The following is a 23038-nucleotide window of genomic DNA, read 5'->3' on the forward strand; positions in this document are numbered from 1 at the left end:
ACGACCATGGCCATTCTTATGAAGGAAAACATTTCCCTGTGGCCGGATTCCAGTTCCAGAGGTTTAGTCCATTATTGTCTTGGCGGGAAACATGGGAGTGGGAAGGCAGGCAGGCACTGGAGAAGGCCATGAGCAGTCTACATCATGATCCACAGGCAGCAGAACAGGCTGTGCCTCACTGGGTGTGGCTTGAGCATAGGAGACCTCAAAGCCCCACAGCAACACACTTCCTCCAGGGAGGCCACACACACACACACACACACACACACACACACACACACACACACACACACGTGCGCGCGCGGGTAGAGAAAATGGTAGACAGCAACTCACACTGTTTCCCTTCGCTCCTGGAGAAGATAATGACTGTATTGCTGAGAAGCCACGATGACCTCGTGACTGTGTTCTGTCAGGATAAAAGTCCATGTAGAGAGATCTCTTCCCAGGTCTCTCCTCTATGGTGTAGAGAGAGATCTTCCCAGGTGTCTCCTCTGTGGTGTAGAGAGATCTCTTCCCAGGTGTCTCCTCTGTGGTGTAGAGAGATCTCTTCCCATGTGTCTCCTCTGTGGTGTAGAGAGATCTTTTCCCAGGTCTCTCCTCTGTGGCTTAGAGAGATCTCTTCCCAGGTCTCTCCTCTATGGTGTAGAGTGATCTCTTCCCAGGTGTCTCTTCTGTGGTGTAGAGAGATCTCTTCCCAGGTGTCTCCTCTGTGGTGTAGAGAGATCTCACAAAGACCTTCCTAGTGCCTATAACACTGGGCATTTACTATTTCATGCTGACTATGTTTCTTTGGGATTCTGTTCAAAGTGGGTGCAACTGACCCACTGACCTAACCAACTCTGCTCCTCCAGAAATGGCAGCCACCATTTAGATGACAGCCATGTGTGGAGAAGGAGCAGAGCTCTCGCTGTACGTGGTAGGTGGTTATGAACAACCAACCAGGTGCCTCTAAGAGCAGCCTGTTAGAGAATGGGGAGATTGATCCAACAAGTTCATTGATGGTTGATATCTTCCATGATTTAATTTCACCTAATTTTATGGTGAATTTAATTCAAATATGAGCATATACATCATATATATGTATATATGTATGTACACTCATATATATGTATATATATATATAAAACACGCACACACACACACATATATGTAAAACACACACATCTCAGATGCCAACATGTCTAGCATGAATTCAGGTTTTAAATTGCATCAGTCTCTGCCAGACATCATTGATACTCTATAGAGAACCAAGGTTGCTCTCTTTCCTTCTGTGAATCTCACGAGCCCTCCCTGGCTCAAGGCTGTAATGAAGTAATCCATTTGACTCTCGTGCTTACTTGCTTGATAATTTACGAAATCCTCAGGGCAGAATCCCCAACCGTGGCCTAATGTGAATGTTGTCTAGGTCTTTCATCTCATAGGTAATGAGTTCTCTATAAACTGGGCTGGGCTGGGAGAGTCACAGGACCAGTAGTTTTCCAGGAGTGACCGTAGGCAGGTGTGTACAGGGACCGCCCAGAGCAGTCCTTTCTTGGCCACAGTATCTGAATTTTCCCCACCTCAAATGAATTTTATGTAGCGTTTTTCCCTTCAAAAAATATAGTAATTTATTCCTCACGAACTCTATGCTTCAAAACTACCCCGAGGTCCTAAATGTCTATATTGCTGGTCACTGATGTCGGGATAAGATGTCTAAGTCTGATAAGATCACCGCCACCAGAAATACCAAGCCATGGGCACCATGCCAAGCCTTTTCCCTTCCAGGTATTTTCAAGGTGTTCTGTTCCACCTTGCACCACTTCGTCAGAGGCATGGGTCAGATCTATGAGGTCAGCAGCTGTGGCAACAGGGACCCTTCTGAGCCGCCCTACGGGATGCTAAGAACCTTTTTCATCGCCGCTGAAGAGGTAGAATGGGATTATGCCCCTAACAAAAACTGGGAGTTCGAAAAGCAGCACTTGGACGCAGGAGGGGAAAGGTACCATGGGCGAAGTCACGCTGTTCGGTGGGAATGCGCATGCTCTGTGGTTAGCACCCGTGGAAACCGAGTGGCCGGCTCTCTCTGTGCAGACACTTTTCCTTATGAGTACAGAAAGTTAGCGACACTTCTGTCTACTCTCCTGGAAGTAGGTCAGAGATCACCCTGAGGGTTCGTAGTGGCTTCCCATGCCTGTCCTAGTTCCCTAGCTGTGATTGGCCGACTTCATAGCTGAGAAGGATGGACGGATGGACGGATGGATGGATGGGTGGATGGATGGATGGATGGATGGGTGGATGGACGGATGTGTGGATGGGCGGGTGGATGGATGGATGGATGGGCGGATGAATGGATGGATGGATGGACGGATGTGTGGGTGGATGGATGGACGGATGGATGGATGGGTGGGTGGATGGATGGATGGATGGGTGGGTGGATGGATGGATGGATGGATGGGCGGGTGAATGGGTGGATGGACGGACAGACAGGTGGGTGGATGGATGGATGGATGGACGGATGGAAGTGTTTAGAGGAAAAGTGGGACCCACAGCAATGGTGGGACTGGGAAGGGAAGTGGACCAGATGAGGCAGAGAAGGCGTGTGGGTCCAGGGGAGGAGATGGGCTGCTATAGAGCCAGTAGCGCAGGGGAGGGGAGCTGCGAAAATGCTTCTGGCAAACATGAATCCAGGTGGGGACATCCAAGAATGACCTGAGGCTATTGCCTTGAGAGAGATTCCCGAGTTAGGGCAGCAAAGGCAGATCTCCAAGGTACCCAGAAAATGTGTTGGAGTGATAGCAGCCAGAACCACGTGTTAAAGCATCAGCTATGCTTAAGCCACGCAAAGGTCTATGAGTCTTGGTCGTCTGCTATCCTAATTCTGGAGTTGGGGACCAAGCTCCTCGGGGCACACTGGTAGAGTCTGGGCTCCCAGAAGGATCCGGTACAGACTGCAGACTTCCCCAACATTAAGCCTGTCTTCTGCTTGGATACAGCTGCCCTAGCATGCAGAAGGGAGGGAGCCTTGGTGGGAAGAATGAGGACACTCAGCTAGTCTTTAGCAGAGCGGGAGCTCAACACAGGTCATCCCAGGGAAATCCACGTCTCCAACACACCACGGTGTCTTTGTACTCCGTCCCTGGCCTGCTCTTAGTACGTGTCCCAGGCTCTGGTTATCAGTGCTCTCCTCAAACCCATCATGTCTGCGGTACACAGACTCTTCTACCATTGCTCAACACATCAGTTTCTTTTCTTACTTGCCAGCCATTGTTTTGGGGAAGAGCTACTGTAACACTGCCATCTTAGACATAAATAGAAAAATAAAAAAAAAAAAAAAATCAAAGTGCCTATGGAGAAGGTGTGCCCTGAGGGCAAGAGCCTTTAAAATCTACTCAGTTATTCACAAACAATTTGCAGATCTAGACATGCTCCTTTGGGACAGCTTGTGTTGCCAGTGTAAGTTAAATACTGATGCTCTTTCTGTGGAAAATGAAAACTAATTTGGCATCTCTAAAACAATTATTTCACTAAGTGGCTGCTGTCACCGCAGCCTTCACTTTAACTTGAGTTTGAAGCCTCAATCGATCTGAATGAGCAGGGAATTCAAGCTCCAGGCTCTGGGACTCTGGGCTAAATGGCATAGAAGAACATACGAGTGCTCTCTGCTCACTAACCATAAGTCAACCAAAACGAGGAGGAATATGGACACTGCCACACATTCAAAGTCTACTAAGTTCTGTAGTTTTATCAGTTTATATGAAGGAAAGGGACAGGAAAATGTCTCAGTGGGTAAGAGGCTTCCTGCCCAAGCCAGTGTTCAGTCTCCACATCCCACAGGAGAGGGAGAGAACCAAGTCCTCTGATACCACCCTAGTCCCACACATGATGGCATGGACACGCCCTTGTGGTACACACGCAGTGTCTCCGCTGATAGGAGCTGAGAGACCAATGCTCTCTACACCCTAGATTTTGTGCCTACAATTCTTTTCAGTCTTGGGTATCACACTGAGGCCTTCTACAAGCTACATAAGCACTCTCCCACCAGGACCAGCAGCTGCTTGTTTGAGGCAGGAGCCCACTGAGTTACCCAGGTTGAAATTCAATTTCTGACCCCCTGATTCAGCCCCTGGAGAAGCTGGAAGGTTCTCCTGTTTATACACCCAATTTTACCCCAAGGCTATTATTTTTGAGCCACTTCCTGGCACAAGTCACCTCTGAGACATTTATTCCTCTGATCAGCACAGACCCTCTCCGTACATGAATTTCTTCATGGCGGGGGGATCTCCAGAGTGTTCTGGGAAAGCATGAGGATTCCAGAAAGGCAACGTGTGGACCTGTCAGCACAATTTCACATCAGATGTGTGCAGCAGGAGGAAATCTGAAAAAGTAGATGAGATTGGTAAAGAAAGACCAGTGTGTGTATAATTCAGCAGTCCCCGGAGTCACCACAATGGACATCTTCTGAGCAGTCATCATACGCCAGGCACATGCTAAGGCTTTTATAAACAGCTCATCATAAAAGCCTCACAGCACACTTGACTCACCCAGGCAGCACCTTCCCAGCATCAGCTCTGACAAAGTTTTCATATTGCAGTTTGTGTGTTCCTTTCGTAGCAGAGGAGAGCCAGGAAACGGCAAGCAGAGCTTGTAGCCTGGCTCACAAGCACAGTTAAGACCCACCGACTGTAAAAGCAGACTCTGTCCCTTTGCAGTGAATGCTGGCAGAGCAGAGGCACTATCTATTGAGTAACCTCAGTGCAAAATGCTGGTGAAACTGTGGCGCAGACAGCAGCTCCCACTCTGAGTGCGTGGTCACCGAGGAAAAGGCTTGAACAAGCGGGGGGGGGGGGGTGCAGTCTTTCACAGAGGGGAGGTTCAGTGAGGGCTCACAGTAGGATACACAGCCCCTTTGAAATGAGATGCGGAGAGGGAGGCAGTGCGCGAAGACGGTGATAGTTCTTGGTAGAGCAACCAACACGCCCAAGCACAGGATGGGTGGAGGGCTCGCCATGCTCAAGAGAGCAAACGTTTAGGATGACACAGTGTCTCTGGGGTGGCACGAGCCAGCCAGGCATGTTCTGAACTTAGGGGAAATGGATAGCGCAGGCTCTGAACCAAACGGAGGTTTGCAGACAGGGTCACTGAAAGGTTACGAAAGAGGAAGAGAGGGTCAGCCATAGAGCCGGGGACTACTCCGTCTGCAGAGAAAAGAGCAGGACGGAGGTTGTATGGGTGGCAGGGAGAGCCATGCGCATGGCTCTTTTCTTGGGTTAGGACATGGAAGGACATTAGCCTCACCCTGCTTTGGAAGTGAAAGTGACTTTTGTTTCCTTGGGGACAATATCTCACTGTGTAGCCCAGCCTGCCCTTGAACTAGTTCTCCTTCTGCCTCAGCCCCTGGGCAGCTGGGATTATGGTGGTACCACTACACCCAGCTCTTTCTGCGTCTTCTCCTTCACCTCTTGTCATGGTGACAGACACCCAGAGCCAGTCCTTAAACTGTCACTTAACATTTACAACTGTGCCTACTTGTCAAAATACGTTTGTCACACCCCCCTCCCAGAGAGTGGTGTAAAAGGCCAGTCTCCAGGAAGGCCCAGGCAACACACAGGAAGGGAAAGTCACATCACCCAGAATCCCCTGAGGTTCCTGTGGTGATGCGAAGCTATCTGGAGAGCTCTGGAAACATCAGAGACCCAGTGCACACATCCACAGCCGATGTCAACCAAAGCAGCTCCTCTCTGAGTCTTACTCCAGTCCTGACTTTGTGGACAACTGCTCTTGGCCTGTTTCACGCTGCAGTGTATGCATTAGTGTGCTGTGGGGTCCACTGTTAGGATGAGCAGGGGTGTGGAGTCCCTGTCCCAGTACAACAGGGAGGAGATATATTTATGGAGAAGCTTCCTTCAGCCTGAGTCCAGTGCAGTGAGCTGAGGTCAGTGTTAGCACACACTGACATGTGTTAAAGCGTTTCCCAGAAGGTACACATAAAACCCACCGTTTGGGTGGGCTAATAAAAACAAGAAGCTCACATTTGTACCTTCACAGTACACACCCTGCAGGCTTGGGGGCTTCAAAGTGGAAGGGTGACAGTCACGAAAGCTGGAGGATATCAGAGCTGAGGAGGGTGTGTGCGTGCGTGCGTGCGTGCGTGCGTGCGTGCGTGTGTGTGTGTGTGTGTGTGTGTGTGTGTGTGTGTGTGTGTTCTCTAGTACCAGCCAGAGAAGCACAGCCTCTATTGCCCATTAGGATTCTCTACGGTTAGCCCAGATAAGAGCTCAGGAGCGGGTGACAATGATGATTTCCCAGGGTGGCCCTGGGTCCTTGCTGGGTTGCTCTCATGAGGACATGAGGAGCTCTGAGGTGCTGGCTGCTATCCCTGCTCTCAGAGGTGTTGCAAAGGCCAACTCCGGGGCAGACTCTGGTCCCAGCTGGGGTTGGGTGGGGATCATCTCCACAGAGCACCCCAGGTAACAGAGGCTCTTGGTCTTGCTGCCTTCTGACAGCCTTGATCTCTGATGCCCCTTCTTTGCAGGCACGGGGACATATTTATGAACCACACTGAAAACTGGATTGGCTCTCAGTACAAGAAGGTTGTTTATAGGGAATACACAAATGGAGAGTTTGTGGAGATCAAAGCCAGGCCGCCAAGAGAGGAGCACCTGCAACTCTTGGGTAAGGCAGACTTCAGCCTAGCTCTGTCAGCCCCAAGTGAGGGCATGTCTGTGCATGACCCCAGCCCCAACCCTCACACATGCCTGGGATCCCTATCACCAGGGCAACCCACCAGGTGTCATGTCCTGCCTCTCTGCCGAGCTGAGCGATTTTAAACAGTTTGATGACTCAGCAATCAGGTGGCGTGTTTACGGGGCCTCCTCCAAGTCCTGGCTCCTGTGTACTTAGTGACAGAACACACTATAAAACTGTGCATGAGCCAAAAGGAGCCTCCTTGTGTGAGGTGGGTCTAAGAGTGACAGGTCCCAACCTGACCTATGGACCCTGATCTGGCCATGCGTACGAGTGGACTCGGGGCTGGCCGGTGCCCCAGATGTGTGGCCGGCCCTCAACGCTGCCCTTCCGGTTTCCCTCCACTCCCCCGGGAGGCATTAGACCCACCCCACTTGAAAATGAACGTTTTTAAGGCTGAAGAGGACCTTGGAGGATTTCGGAAATACTTTCCTGGTCTTTATACCACAGGTAGCTCTGTGAGTGTGCTTTACACGTTATTTTCAACATGACAACGAATGGCGTGACAATGCCCCCCCCGCGCCCTCCCCCTCCCTCCCCTCATGCCCACGTGGCTCACCAGCTTGATTGTCACTGCCACATGAGTAATTCATGAGTCACTCATTGGAGCTGTAAGTGTGCCCAGAGCTCCAGAGAAAAGGGCTGGGCTAGCGAAGGGGCTGCTGTGCTCCCTAAGGGCCTGACTTGATTGGTAGCAGAGGGAAATGAGCCACTTACATCAGGGACAAGTCCACGGCCACCAAACAGTGGAAGGAAGGCCCTTCGCTGTCTGCAGCTTAGAGTGACCTAGACGCCCAGTAACTCGGCAGGGCCACCCCCGTCCACCTCGGCTCTGTGTCCCACCGTGTGGCACGGCCAGTCAGCTGGAATGCATCTTTTTCTAACTAGTGTAGCTTGTGCACGGGGTAGTAAATAGTAATGAATTAATGACTTTAGTGCGCATGCTTCCTGCTTCCTTCTTCCTTCTGGAGAAAAAGCACAGTTCAACAGACTTTGGATGTATTAATGACTTCAGCCACGTTTCTCAGAATCAACGCCGGAGCTTGCTTCGGTGATGAATGAACGGGTGTCGCCCACCATTAGGGCTCAGGTGGGGGATGCTTCTGCAAAGGAAAATGATTGTGAGCCCCACACTCTATCTTGTTGGGGGTGTTTCCCTAGCCCTGCAAAACAAGAGGCGCTTGGCATGAGGCAGCAGTCGGTACAACCTCCTTCCCTCCCTCCAGCAGACATGCCTCACACGCGAGGCTGGAGAGCGTGTGTGTGCTCGAGGCATCTGGCCGAGTTTCATTTCTGTTTCTGTGATAAAACAAACAAGCAAACAAACCCGACAACAAGCAACCTTGATAAGAACAGGTTTATTTTAGCCCACAACTCCAGGCTACAGTGTATTCGATGGAGAAGTCAGAGCAGTGGGAGCTAGAGAGAGTCCACGTTCAAGAGCAGAGAGGAATGAATGCGTGCCTCGTGCCCAGGTAGCTCTCTCATACATAGTCCAGGGCCCCAAACCAAGGATCGGAGCTGTCCACTTTCAGGCCGTACCCTCTTATATCAGTGCGGGCGGTCAAGGCCATCTCCACAGGCAAGGGCACCGGTCAGCCTGATCTAGACAACCTCCACTAAGACTCTTCTCAGGCGATTCTAACTAACCATCCCAAGGCCCGCATGTCGGGGGTCTATACCAGACGTGCTTTAGTGACACCGTACCTGTGTATACGGAGTCAGCGCCACACATGCAACGGTGGCATGGCTTGCATCCCTTTGCTACCCATCATGCCACGGGAGCCTCGTTATTAGTATCACCCCCATTTACCACATCACACAGGTATTAGCATTAGTTACTTCTCTGCTGCTGTGAAAGACGCCATGACCAAGGCAACTTATAGAAGCAAGGGGTTCTCTGGGCTTATGGTTCCAGAGGGGTAGAGGTCTGGCATGGCGGGCAGCAGCAGGAAAGACAACATGAACAGGAAGCTGAGAGCTCACATCTTTTAGACCAGGCACAAAGCAGAGAGAGCAAACTGGAAATGTGTCCATTTGAATCTCAAAGCCCATCCCTGTTGGCATACCCCAACAAGGCTACACCACCCAAACCTCCCAAACAGTGGCACCAACTGGAAACCAAATATTCAAATGCCCAAGACTAGGGGGGATACTTCTCATCCAGGGTCACAGATGACAACTGAAATGCCGTCACTCCAGGGCAGAAATACTTGGCCTTGTTGGACAGAAACAAACTCTACAATACATACACAATGCTATGTAATGGTCCCATGGGAACAGTCTTATTAACCCATTCTGCAGATGAGGAGACTGAGATTACAATGACAGATTCACCCAAGTCTTCTGTTAAAGGGAGGAGGAGGGATTTGAATTCAGCTTGGCTCCGCTGCTAAGCATGTCGTAATATGTGTGATGCGTTTTGCCTTTAGGTCCAATGATCCATGCTGAGGTGGGGGACTCCATCCTCATCATCTTTAAGAACAAAGCCAGCCGGCCCTATTCCATCACAGCCCAGGGTGTGGAGGACTCGGACAGTGGGAAGCGTTTGGAAGTGCCTGTCACAAAGCCAGGTAAGCCCCATGCAAGGTCTTCTGCGTCCTGATGAGGTCACCAGGGTCTCCCCTTCCGGTCACCAAGGGTCTTGAAGGGCTTCCCGAGATGTGCCTCAGCCACTGCCTAGTCCCTAGAGGTATGAGCTCATCATGTATGCAATTACTCAGGACTGAAATTCTTAGGTCCCTGTCACAGACCTCACAGAATAATTGGGAACATCAGTGGCAAACACACTGAGTGGTACTTTGGATCAGAGACCATGTTCTACGTTTGAAACAGAAAATAAACAACAAGAAAACTAAAACCCACCCTATCGGCTATCCCACAATGCAGCTGTTATTTCATCAGTTCACAAGCCGTCAATTATAGTGTGCACTGTCGTCTGATCCGACAGTAAAACAAGAAAAGGCTCTAGGACCCAACCTCTTCACACATTTCTTGGATGTGACCAAGGAGAGCTGAGGGGAGAGGATGGACACACAATGGGCAGTTTCAGTAGGAACATAGACTATGCATACGTTCTAATTGGTGGAGAACTTTTAAAAACATCCGTAGGAAGGTTTTTGTTTGGTCATGAATATTCAACTCCCTTGAGTACATCCTAAGGGACACGGGTGCTGGGTTGTGAGAGAATGCGGTGGTTTTAAAGAAACCGTCAAACTGCACAATTTTGTGTTCCCACCTTGAACGAGAGGGCCTTCTTGTCCCATATCCTCACCAGTATTTCCTGTTCTAGGCTTTGATCATCCCAACAGGTATACGGTGGCATCAGTTCACTAGTTTGCAGTGCCCCCAGTGACAAACGGCTTTCTGTCACAGCTTGCTCTCTGCATGCCTTCCTTGATGAGGTGTCTGTTGAGTCTGACCTGAGTTCAATCCCTGGAACTCATGGGAAAAGTTGGATGTGGCAGTGCACATCTGTTGCCCTAGCATTCCTACAGTGAGACGGGAGGCAGACGCGGGAGAATCATCCAGAAGCTAGAGGCCAGCTAGTGTCAAGTATGTCCCACAGCAGAGATAGCAGGAGAGCCACAGCCTCAACAAAGTGGAAAGCAAAACCCGACTCCCGAAAGTTGTCTTCTGACCATATGCATGCCATCACACACACACACACACACACACACACACACACACACACACACACACACACGCACACACACACACACAACATACAATAATAGATAAATACATTTTAAAAGTAAACAGTAAGCAGCCCCTGTCAACTTTGGTCTTTTAAGATTGAGCTGATGTGTTCATTACCTTTTGTTACTGCGATAAAACACTACATCCAGGGCGACTCAGAGAAGGAACCCTTTATTTGGGCTCACAGTTCCAGAGGGACATGGTCCACAGTGATGCAGGGGCGTGGCATCAGGCAGCTGGAGTGAGATGCTAACAGCTCGTATTTTCAAATACAAACATAGAGACAGACAGAAGGGGGTGAGGTCATGGACTCCCAAAGCCCGCCCCAGAGACATACTTCTCCTGCCTCCCAAAGGGTAGGGTCCGCTACTCCCCAAACAGTGTTACCAATTGGAGAATGATAATTACATGGTCCCGGTGGGGGGGGGGAGCTGTGGGATCATGTGGGAGACAGTTCTCATTCAGCCCACGCAGCCATCTATTCAACAAATATTTGCTGGTCATCTTTACATTTTCACTGGACAAACAACAGATTTAAAGAACACCACGCCTGCAGCCGCTTCCCTTTCTGAAGGTAAACACCAGCTGTTTGTCTCATCCCTCACAAGGCAAAGGGCTTCAAAGAGACATAAGGAAATCACACCTAAAGCTGTAACCTTACCACTGTTACACCATAGAAAAAGTGGAGTTACATGGTACCCGGTAGTGTACGTACACTAAGGCAAAGGTCGCTGTTCTGATGGGAATGGGGTGTAAACAGCTCCAAGGAGCTCATGACTTAGAACAAGCTTAGTTGAGTCTTCTGCAATGTGGCTACAATGCTGGTTAATCCTGGTCAGCCTCAGGGATGTATAGATATGGTGTCTACTCATAGGGGCTGTGCACATCTGTCATTAGAGCATGACAAAGTCAACTGGGTGTGGCGGTGTGGGCCTACGAGGACTCACCCGGGCCAGGTGAGCGTCCTTACTGCTAAGGCCAGGTTAGTCTGTCAGCAACAACAGGAGACGCAGCCTGTGGACCTCTTACCCCTACATGATACTGTTGCCTTCTTGGCTCAAGGAGGAGATCTTTCCAGAAGCCTTCACGTGGGCGTGGCCAGGATCTGCAACCTACTCGGGGTAGAATCACACTGAAGTATCTTAGCCATTTCTGTGTACATGGTTTTGTAGCTTCTGATGTCATCTTGTTCAAATGATGTAATTTACAACCAGGTTCAGAGATTAGCAAAGGTCAAAGATTCAGTTTTAAATGATCTGTTCTCTTACTGTAAGGAGTTACCTCCCGTTTTTGTAGATGAAACTGAAAGGTAGTTTATGGTGTATTGTTGGGTTTATGAGGGGTACCGATAAGGACAGTCAAAGGTCATGGGGTGAAGACATCCCTAAGCCTGGCTCTTCAGCTGGTAATGCCTCTCCTCTTAGCTGTCTCTCAGTACTGACTCGGCCAAGGCAGCCTAAGTGGGTTTTGTTGCTTGTAGGACACCATGGGACTGAGGGGTTTCCTTCCCTCCCCGTCTGTGTCCTCTGTTTCCTGTTATTTTGCCTTTACTCCGTGGTACATAAGGAGACTTTGTTTTAGAAAACAAAACACAAACAAAAAGTTAATTATATAGTTTCAATTAATCCTTAAAATAATCCCAAAACATGGAGATTAACCTAATTTACCGGTAAGGGAACTATAGATCAGTGAAGCTAAGTAGTTTGTAAAATACCAGCTAAACAGAGTTCCAGCCAGATGTGGCAGTGCGTGCTGAGCAGCCGAGAAGCCAGAGCAGAGCAGCCGAGAAGCCAGAGCAAGAGGATTGTGAGTTTGAGGACAGCCTACGGTGTATGACGAGAATCTGCCCCCACCCCAAAAAACACTCTGCCTACGAAACTTAAGGAAGGGAGAGTCCGGGGCCACAGCTCATCGTGTCGGGGAAATCACAATAGCAGGGATGAGAGATGGGGGCACATCACATCAACGGTTGGGAAACAAAGAGAGATGGACGCTGGTTCCCAGCTTGCTTCTTTATTCTGCTCAGGATCCCTCCCAAAGTTACACTGGGTCTTCCCACCTCAGTTAACTGCACCAAGATCTCCCCTCCTGGACAAGCTCCAAGGTTACCCCGTTATCTAGATTTGATAGCACAGGTCTCACTAGACCAGATCTTATAGATGTGCCTGCAGCCCACCCCCTACGTGATTGGAGAGCCTCTCCCGTCAGCACTCAGGTTAATAATCGTCATGGTATCAGAGGCAAAGACAGAGACCCTTGCAGACAAGGTGTGCCAAGCTGTGCCAAGTTCAAACAGGATAAACAGAGGGCTGTGAAATACAGTTTCCCATCCTGGACACTAGTTGACAATGGAAATAGGAATCTAAGGGGAGGCAGGAGCCTGGAATCACAGGTGTGGGGTTAGGATGACAGGTGTGGGGTTAGGAAAACATGTCTGGCAAGTGAGAAATCGTTTCCACTGACTGGAATATGTAAAGATCTGCTTGTAGTTCTTCAGATAAATATAATATCCAATTTCAATTTTCTCTTTACTCTTAGGAGAAATAAAAACGTACAGATGGAATGTCCCCAAGAGATCAGGTCCTGGGCCCTCTGATCCTAATTGTATCCCATGGGTGTACTATTCAACAGCAAACTTTGTGAAGGTAAGGTGGAAACAGGAACCGGGGTGTTTGCAAGTTGACTTTTGAAGTCATCCCCACTCTGTAAGAGAGGTCTCAAACAATTGTTCACTGGCTAAATCCGGCTGCGTCTATTCCTCATCATCATCCATGTGTGCGGCAGAGGCAGCATGGCCCACAAAGCAAAAACTAAAAATATTTGGTATACAATGCTTTATAACTATTTTAGGTTTTCTAACTGCTGGTATAGGAATATAAAAATGAAACACTATTTCATTTCCAAGTATGGAACCTTCAAGATAATTTTAATCACATGAGAATATGCCAGTTTGAAAGGAAACGAGTGTCCCACAATAGAATTTGTTTATGATCTGGGGAGGTGGGAAATCTTCCTCCTTTTAATTGCATTTATGTATGTGTGCATAAACCCATGTGCATGCCACAACACATATGTAAAGGTTAGAGCACGACAAAGTAGGTTCTCTCCTTCTACCATGTGGGTCCCAGGGATAAAGCCTGTGTCGTTGGGCTTGATGGCAGGTCCTTCCTGGCTGAGTCACCTTCCCACAGGCCAATCTGTTCATTCTGGTGAAAGGTTTCTGTATCCCGGTATTAAATCTCTCCGCTGAAGTAATAACTCAGATCAGGCCGGATTAACAAGTCCAGGTTTAATTTGAGCAATGCATTCCCTGGTGGTCTCAGGGGAAGAAGAGAAAGAGGGAGAAGCTTGTGGTAAGTAGGGGACCATGTCCTAAATAGCCTGTAGGCGTGGTCCTGGGGGAGGAGCTGCAGCTTCCGAGACTGGGCAGGGTCTGGAGTGGGGGTGGGGTGAGACAGAGCTCCACCCAAACAGCTAGAAGGACTGCCTGGGCTCAGGAACAGAAGCACACCCCAAGCATAGTTGGAGAAATAAAAAGCAAAGATTCAGTGATGACTTTGAGTTACGTACCGGTTGTATGTAATCATATGACATAAAACAAAACCGAAACCAGAGTCACATCCTATGCAAAACAGGTAATGAGTTTTAAAGTGAGGCATTATCTTCACCTTCCCCCCTTAGTGGTGTATTAGATGTTGGAAATTAGTGTCCTAGAGTTCAGGAGATTAGCGCACGGGTCATTTGGAAAAGTACATTTGTATATGAGAAGCAGGGGAAACTTCTTTGTTTATTCAATTATGCGTCCCAGATGTCTTACTTCCTTGTGTTATGCAAGTTACAAATGGTAGTGGGATGAGCCAGGGCAGGAGGGGCCGCGCAGCGGTGTGCACACTGGAGTCCGGCCCGTGGAATGGACGTGGTTGTTTCCTTCCTCCCAGGATACGTACAGCGGTTTGATGGGGCCTCTGATCACATGCAGAGAAGGGGTGCTGAACGAAAACGGGAGGAGGAGCGACGTCGACTATGAATTCGCTCTGCTATTCCTGGTCTTTAATGAGAATGAGTCCTGGTATCTGGACGACAATATTAAGAAGTATCTCAACAAAGATCCCCGGGACTTCAGGCGCACCGACGATTTTGAAGAGAGCAACAAGATGCATGGTATGCAGGCCCTTAGAGAGAGCTGCTGTTGAGACAGGCCGCGTTGAGACTCCAGCCCCCTCCCCTGAGCCCTTCTCCCCTCCAGGGATGCCTGGGTAGAGCTAGAGTGAGCCAGTCTAACCAAGAGGCTCTGGGCCCTTTGTTTAGGGACAGCTGTTGCTGAGATCTTTCGGCTGTGTAGAAATCATTTTTCAAGATCAAGTTTTCACTTGTCGGTTAAGTTTTAATGTGAATCTATCGCAGCTTCTGTGTGGTCAACATTAATTCTCTGAAACATGAAATGTCACCCATGAATTTTGTTTAATGTGAGTATGGGCAGGGGTGATGTATTTGCAGGGACGCACCCTCTCACCGAGATCTATATTTAAAGGTGGACCTCCATCCAGGTGTAGTGGATTACTACAGGGCGGCAGGATCCCCCATCAGAAGCAGACACCTCTCATCATGCTAGCAGTGTCTTAGCATGCTCTCTGTCCTCAGCAAGTAGAGCTTACTTGGTTGCTCCATGACGCACAGGCTGAGAGGTTGGTAGGAAGGACATCAGCCTGCTTTGCTCACACTGGGGTCTGTTCAGCCCGCTCTTTTTAGACACTCAGTTGGGCTTATTCTAGTTTTTAGGAAATGAAATATTAACGCTGCAATGGACATAAATCCAAGTGGATTCAGGGATGTGTCCATTGCATACACATATGTTTTACACACACACACATGCGTGTGCTAGTTTCTTTGTGGCTTAGTGTACTCTTGTAGAGTATGGGATAAATCTAAATCTGACTTCCTGTCAGCACACCTGCAGTCTGCTTCCCAAAGAGGCATACGGAATAAATAGGCGCCTTGTTACTCTGCAAGACAAACTGGGAGGTCTCTTTCCCAGATCCCTACATGCAAAGATTTCTTGGTTATCTGAGTTTTGGGTCTAGAATGGTGGGGGCATTGGAAAGTGCTGAGTGAGGCTGGCTCCTATCCATCAGGCAGGTGTGAACACGAGTAGCCCAGCCCTTGAGCTGTTCCTACCATTGGGGTAAGCGGCACCTCCATTGACCTGAGGGCATTTTATTTTCATCTTCGTAGCCATTAATGGAAAGATATTTGGAAACCTCCCTGGCCTCATAATGACTGAAGACACAATGACTAACTGGTATTTGCTGGGACTAGGAAGCGAAGTGGACATCCACACCATCCATTACCATGCAGAGAGCTTTCTGTTCAAAGTAAGTATCGGGAGACTTTGGAGGAACGTTAGGGTGTTTCTGACAGGAAGGGACTTGGTGGGCAATAAGGCCTATGAGGGGAGAACAAGGCGTCCACACTCTGCTCTTGGTCTGTGGTCCTTAATGTTTACAGCTATATACTTTCTTGTAACCCACCAACCTCTCTGGGTTTCAGATGAGAGTTTTGCCATCTGATCTGGCCACAACTGTGACCACCCTGGGGTATGCTGTTAAGACTGCTTATGAACTCCCATGGTGTTCGGGGCTTCCCCTGGCCCTTCCTTCCCTCCCTTCCCCTCCCCTCCCCCTCCCCTCCTCTCCCCACCTCTCCTCTCCCCCCTCCCCCTTCTCCCCCTCCTCTCCCCTCCTCTCCCCACCTCTTCTCTCCCCTCCTCTCCTCCTATCCCCTCCCCCTCCCCTCCCCCTCCCTCCTCCCCTCCCCTCCCCCCTCCCCTCCCCCTTCTCCCCCTCCTCTCCTCTCCCCTCCTCTCCCCCTCTCCCCTCCCCTCCTCTCCCCTCCTCTCCCCTCCTCCTTTCTTTCTGCCCCTGCCTTCCCCATTTCTTTTTCTCCTTGAGTAGTTAGCAAGACAGCTCTGTCTAGTAAAGGATATTATATTTTGAGCTCCAGCTTCGTCTTGATCCCTGGAGATGTTTAAAGAACATGCCTCACCCAAGACCTGATGAATCAATGTTTAGGGACAAAGTCCCTGCCATCTTGGGTTCTGGCACTTTCTACAAGGAAGTGGAAAGACTACCAATTCTGAGACTCAAGGAAGCAGGGCCACGTCCATGCTGGTGTACAGGAGTCAGCAGTAATCTACTGAAATGTCTGTGTTTCAAAGCAATCAGCATTAGCCAGCAGTGATTAAAGTGTCACAGGCTAAATAGTTTTCAGAAAGTGCACATTTTAAATAAAAATAAAAAAATCATAAAAAGCTCATCTAAACATCACATATGTTTAAAATGAAGATTTAATTCACATTGCATAGAATTGCACTTATTGTAAGGTTCTTGGTTTTTGTTAGCACGGAGGGGTAACTAGCAATCAAACCAGAGAATCTCCACCACCGCAACCCACCACACTACCCTGGAGGACACTTCAGAGCCCATTTGGCTAGCATCATTCTATTTCTGTCTCTGCTATAATGGGAATATGTTCCCCAAAGTCACATGCAGGACACTCGATCCCCAGTCCTCTCTGTGTGGGCAGGTGCGGGGGGTAGGGTGGGGGGCGGTGATCAGTTCCAGGGTAGAGCCCTTGTGAATAAAGAGATGCCAATCCTGTCGCTGAGGCTGCAAACTTGACCAGTCGCTCTCCAATTGTATCTTTGTCATGGGGGCAAGAAAGCACCTGCCAGGTCAAGCCCCTCCGTCCTGGACTCCCAGCCCCCAAACCACAAGAAATCCCTGCACCTGGGCCTTCCAGGTGGCTCACCAGGCAAAGGCGCTTGCCCTGGAGGGTTGATGATGCTAGTTTGACCCAGGACCACACTGAGCCAATTCCCTAGAGCTGTCCTCTATCTCCACACATGTACTGTGGCGTTCTTATGCACACACACACACACACACACACACACACACACACAGAGAGAGAGAGAGAGAGAGAGAGAGAGAGAGAGGCTAAATTCTAAAAAGAAATTAAAATAAAAGATTTTACAGCTTATATCTGAGTTTCAATATTCTGAATATTGTGTAGAAGTCATGCAACTTGCAATATCCCAAGCCTGGCTTGTTTTGCTCAGCATAGGTATTTGGTCTCATATATGTGACAACTTTGTTTTACTTGATGGCTGAGCTGTATGTTATATGAGCTGTATATGTATTTAGTGCAGTTTACTAATTTTCCCAGTAAGGACTGTTTCCAAGTGTTTCCAAGGAGGGTCAAAGTCATTATAAATAGATACACATGTTTTTGCATAAAACCAAGTTTTTATTTCCTAGAGAAAATGTGTGCAGAATTGCTAAAACATACGGTAAATGTGTAATTGGAGTTTTCTTTGGGCTGCCAACCAACTCCCAGATACAGACACAGAGACTTATTACTAATTATGAATGCTCAACCTCAGCTAAGATTTATCCTAGTAGCTCTTTTAACTTAATTTAACCTATTTCTTTTCATCTACATTTTGCCTTAGAGTTTCTTCCTTTTCTTTCATTCTGTATGTCCTACTTTCCTGCTTCCTCAGTGTCTGTCTGGCTCCTCCTGGTGTCTCCCTGGCATCTCCTTTTCCTTTTTCTTTGAGCCTAAATTCTTCCTCCTACTTACTCTCCCTGCCCGGAAGTTCCATGAACACCTCATCCCTTGCAATTGGCTTTTTATTAGACCAGTTAGGCACCTTTGGCAGGCAAGGTAAAACAGTAACACATCTTTACATAGTTAAACAAATATTCTGCAACGTAAACAAGTGCAATACATCTTTACATAATTAAACAAATGCAATATATATTTGCATAGTTAATCAAATATTCTGCAATATTTCCCCCTTTTTGTCTAAATGTAAAGAAAGATTTTAGCTTTAACACTGTAACTCTATATATAAGAAAAACAATTATCAAGTAAGAATTACATTTACAATATCCAGTCCATTGTATTTGGCAAATTCAGAGAAAATACTCCATTATCTATCCTACCCTGATGAGTTTAAAGTCGTGTACCTAACTTACTTTCTACCTCAAAACATTTTCTTAGATAAACAATTTAAGCTGCTATATTTCTCAACCTTATAAACTTTACATCTCTTATGTAAATTCCTTTTCTGAACTTGCTAACAAGGAAAACATAACTACAGCTATCTTGTCTAGAAGAATTTGTTTAGGATTGCTATGACTCTTCGGCTTTGTGATTGGAGTTGTCAACAAAGCCATTTGGACTTATTGGAAGGTGTTAATGTGATTTGTGTTTACTTTTTACAATCAAACTACTCAGATGATCTACTCCCTTAGTCACAACACTCCAGAGGCAGGGGCAGGAGGATCTCTGTGAGTTCAAGGCCAGTTTGGTCTACAGAGTGAGTTCCCAGGCATCCAGGACTATATAAAGAGATATTATGAATTTTCGCTTGCATGTATGTCTGTACACCATGGGTACACCTGGTGGCCACAGATATCAAAAGAGGGCACTGGATCCCCAGCACTGGAGTTACAGATGATGGGGTACAGCCATGTATGTGCTGGAACTTGAATCCAGATCTTCCGCACGTGGCCGTAACCACTGAGCCGTCTCTCTAGCCTCAAGCTATTTCTTCTTGAGGTGGCTTTTGATAGCTGTGTCCTTTAAAATTGTTTACAGCCTGTAAGTTCACAGACAACGACTTATAGCTAAGATCTCGGTGCTGTTCCTTTTCTTTCCTTCCCTGTAGCTGTAGTTCTGTCTTCTCCATCCATCTCTCCCTCCCTTCCCTTCCCCTCCCCTTAGTCAATGTGTCTGGAGATTTACACTGACGTTCTATTGCTGTATAACAGATCACTCTAAAACTCAATGGCCCCAAAACAATAAAAAACTATCTTGGTTTCTCTGGGTCTAGAGGAGTGTGGCTAGTTGGCTTGGCTTTTGTGTCTCTTGTGAGGCTCTAGTTGTGAACTAGAATGGTTCAAGTTCACTTATGTGTCTGTTGACTGAAGGCTTAATTTCCTCTGAGTATGATAAGGGAGCTGGCTTCACCCAGACTGACTCATCTGGGTGAGCAAGAGAAGACTAACTCATCAGCTACGTCCTTTTATAGCTTCTGCGGCCATATACCATATACCACACACGTGCTAACCTCATACAACTCAAGAGGGAACTGTGAAGGCTATGAGTATCAGGATAAGAGAGGTTTAAAGGCCACTGTAGATGCTCACACTACAAGTTTATCAAGTTTATGTGTTAGAAACACACGGCTTTACCTCCCTTCGTCTCTATTGTGCTCTGTCCTTGCTTTCAATGATTTTTGCCTTTTCTTTCCTTCCTTCCTTCCTTCCTTCCTTCCTTCCTTCCTTCCTTCCTTCCTTCTTCTTACTGTGTTTCTTCACCCTCCTTTTTTCTCCTTTCCATGCTGAGCAAAAGAAGCCACGGCCTATGACGTTTGACTTTTGCAGATAGATAAGTCCTACCGAGAAGATGTGTATGATCTCTTTCCCGGGACGTTTCAAACCATTGAGCTGTTTGCTGACCACCCAGGGACGTGGCTCCTACATTGCCACGTGTCTGACCACATTCATGCGGGCATGGAGACCACCTACACTGTCCTCAGGAACATAGGTACTGTCTGTCAGTGGGGCCAGCTCATGGCACCAATCTTCCCATAGACCTGGGAAACCGGAGGCAGGAGAAAACATGGGCACAGATCCCAAGGGGCTCAGAGTTAGAAGACAGATAAGTGAACGCGTGATCACAACGGAGAAAGGTGTGCAGAAGAGCACTGGGTGGAGAGGTGTTAGGAGGAGGGTGTGTTTGATAGTTTGGGGCATGGACCAAGGCATATGATGCCATGATCTAAAGAGTTCCCTCGAGGAAAGTGGAGGGGGCAGAATTTGATATTGGAGTGAAATAGCCCAGTAGGAATTTAAGAAAGGTAAAACGTCATGGCTTTCATGTACCACGAAAAGGGTTTCCGTTTATAAACAGTCAACTCATATGCATATATGTATTTATATTTGTCCAGACAACAGGGTTCCATATTCCACCAAGTCCCCCTCTGGAGCAGGATCACATGCATCCACAGTGCCTTCCTCCAAAGGTAATGACACCCTCTCCCACCCCGTGTGAGTGCTCCAGTGTTTCCCTCCAAGCGGAGGCAAGCACCTGATGCCTCGCTTTTCTCCCTCACAGAACAACCTGGCAACGAAAATCTCTATTTCTTTGGCAAGAATCTGAGCCCAAGAGGAGCCAAGGCAGCCCTGGTCATCCTTTTCATCCTGGGACTCCTCCTCCTGGTTATCACGGTGATCCTCTCCCTCAGACTCCATTCTGCAAGGAGGCAGGTGGCTTACAGGGAAGTCCAGTCCTGTGCCCTCCCGACAGATGCTCTGTGAATGCTCTGGCCTTCCTCAGCAGGACAGGTCGGGTTCCGTGGCTGGCCACACAGTGGCTAACAGGGACACTGGACCAATGCATTGTTCACCAAGGAACTTTGACCCTGGATCCCAGGTCAGGCTTCCTAGCCTCTGGAATGTCATCCGAAGCAATGTGCTTTTATTTATTTATTTTTTAACTGGCTGTGAATGATTCTCAGGTATAAAATAACATGAAAGAGCAGAGTGTACTGGGTTGAGAAGTGCCTGTCACCAGCCTGTTTTGGGAACAACTCCTGGAAGATGTTTTCATAATTTTAAACCAAACAGCACCTCCTCGGCTAGCCACCAAGTTTTCGGAAGGAGTAGCTTCTAGAAAACGTTCGAGGGTGAATGGGTTTCTGAGGAGTTTGTCGGGATGTCTGAGGCAGTACGAGCTGACAGAAATGGACCACATGAATCTTTCAGAGGCTTCCAGTCGCTCTCCCGGCCTTTCCCCTTTTAATGCAGAGAGCCTGGGCATTGTTTGTTACACAAGCCAAAGTCATATGGTTATTTATTTCATTGCTGCTGTTTTTCATTCAACCTGTAGGAATACTTGAATGTTTACAATTCGCTTCATGCTACATTTTTACCACTTGCTTCCTTGGCAATGTCTGTATTTTCAAAAATCAACTAGAGGATTTTTATTTCAGGATACGGGAGGGCTAGACTCTGCGCAGGAGCAGGCTTGACTCTTCTCTGTAAGCCCAAGACTCCCTGTGTGGGCTCGAACCCTGAGTTTGACTTTCGATTCAATTAGGGGGCATTTTCCCACACCTCCATCTTCTGTGAGAGTTACCATTTCACCATGTGAGGGACGGCAAGAGGCGGACATCGACGCAACTGACTGGCTGGGAGGAGAAGGGACCTCTTACAATCCTGCATCCCATGCTCATTAAAGACATAACCCTTGAAGGGAGGGAGGGCAGCCAGAAAGGGGAACCCTGGTGGTTTTTAAACCATCTGGAAATGAGTATTATAGCTGCCAAGACTCACAGGCCAAAAGGGAACACCGAAGAACAAAGCATGGAAAGATACAAAGCATTCTCTCTGCGGGGACCCTAGACATAAGATGTAAGGTTGAGAAAAGCAACATTGTTTATTACTAGGCTGGGGAATCGACCTTAGCTCAGGACAAACTGTCCTGGGATGCTGTGGCCAGACACATGATGTTAGACCTCTGCTTAGCAGTGGGTCACTTGAATTTCTAGGTGAACGAGTAGGACCTAATAAATACTCCGGTGAAGGGATCTGTCACGCTTTACTTTTTATCTTCTCGGTGAGGGGAAAATGATAGAAACCACATCTTACGTGGGACAGCTGCAACTGCTAACACGTCCTGTTTGTAGTCTGCTGGAATGCCTTGCCAATCAGGGCACCCACATGGGTTTGGATTCCAGCCTGCTGAGCACTGACAATGTGATTTTGTGGCTTACTCAAGTACCTGCTCGACTAGGCTGTACGACTGCATAGGAAGTGTGGTGAGCACCTCTGGCTTACCTTTACCACAGCCGAAACTGTTTAGTCGTAAAAGTTCTTTTTTCAGTTTTTTTTCCAATGAACACAAACCACAAGGTGTCTTTGTTGTTGCACTATTCCTCTTTTTAATAAAGTTTCATATATTCTAAAATGGCAAATTTGCATCGTTTGTTCTCACTCAGAATCTCCTGTCATTAAAAATAAAGTGGTTAGGACAGAGCCATTGGGGCTGGAGAGATGGCTCAGCGAATGAGCACTGGCTGCTCTTCCAGAGGACCTGGGTTCAATTCCAGCACCCATGTGACAGCTCACAACTGTCTGTCACTCCAAGATCTGACACCCTCACATAGATGCACATGCAGACAAAATACCAATGCACACAAAACATAAGTTATTTTTAAAAAGAGCAGAACCACCTTAGATACGTATTCTCTGAAACTATGCTATGTATGTCCATTAAAGGGAACAAAATCGTATATCACCACAAATACGACTCCTCCCCTGTGGTCCCTCCTGACACTCAATCTCACCCTTCAGAGATAATCACCAAAAGCAGGAACAGGCTTTTTCCACTTGAGTCTGGACTTCACCTCCTTTTGCTTTCTCAAAGACTCCGATCCCCTCTATCACCAGTTTCTTTTTTTCCTTCTACATCGTTCTAGGAGCTAAATGCCAGCCATGTCCACTATTAAAAATGGAGAGCAAGGAGCAGTCTTCCTTAACTCATCGTC

General features: G+C 47.9%; 1 protein-coding gene across 1 annotated transcript in view; it reads left to right on the top strand.

The window, feature by feature from the left end:
* Window positions 1-21032, top strand: part of Hephl1 (hephaestin like 1) — a 65038-nt gene extending 44006 nt beyond the window's left edge. The window contains exons 12-20 of the mRNA XM_051199534.1: window positions 1765-1978; window positions 6512-6651; window positions 9156-9296; window positions 12961-13067; window positions 14361-14583; window positions 15655-15794; window positions 19872-20034; window positions 20438-20512; window positions 20605-21032. Coding sequence (XP_051055491.1) covers window positions 1765-1978; window positions 6512-6651; window positions 9156-9296; window positions 12961-13067; window positions 14361-14583; window positions 15655-15794; window positions 19872-20034; window positions 20438-20512; window positions 20605-20807 — 1406 coding nt within the window. The 3' untranslated portion in view covers window positions 20808-21032. The remainder of the gene's footprint in view (window positions 1-1764; window positions 1979-6511; window positions 6652-9155; window positions 9297-12960; window positions 13068-14360; window positions 14584-15654; window positions 15795-19871; window positions 20035-20437; window positions 20513-20604) is intronic.
* The last annotated feature ends 2006 nt before the right edge of the window (window positions 21033-23038 follow it).

Source organism: Phodopus roborovskii, unplaced genomic scaffold, assembly GCF_943737965.1.
Source record: "Phodopus roborovskii unplaced genomic scaffold, PHOROB, whole genome shotgun sequence".
Taxonomy (NCBI): Eukaryota; Metazoa; Chordata; class Mammalia; order Rodentia; family Cricetidae; genus Phodopus; species Phodopus roborovskii.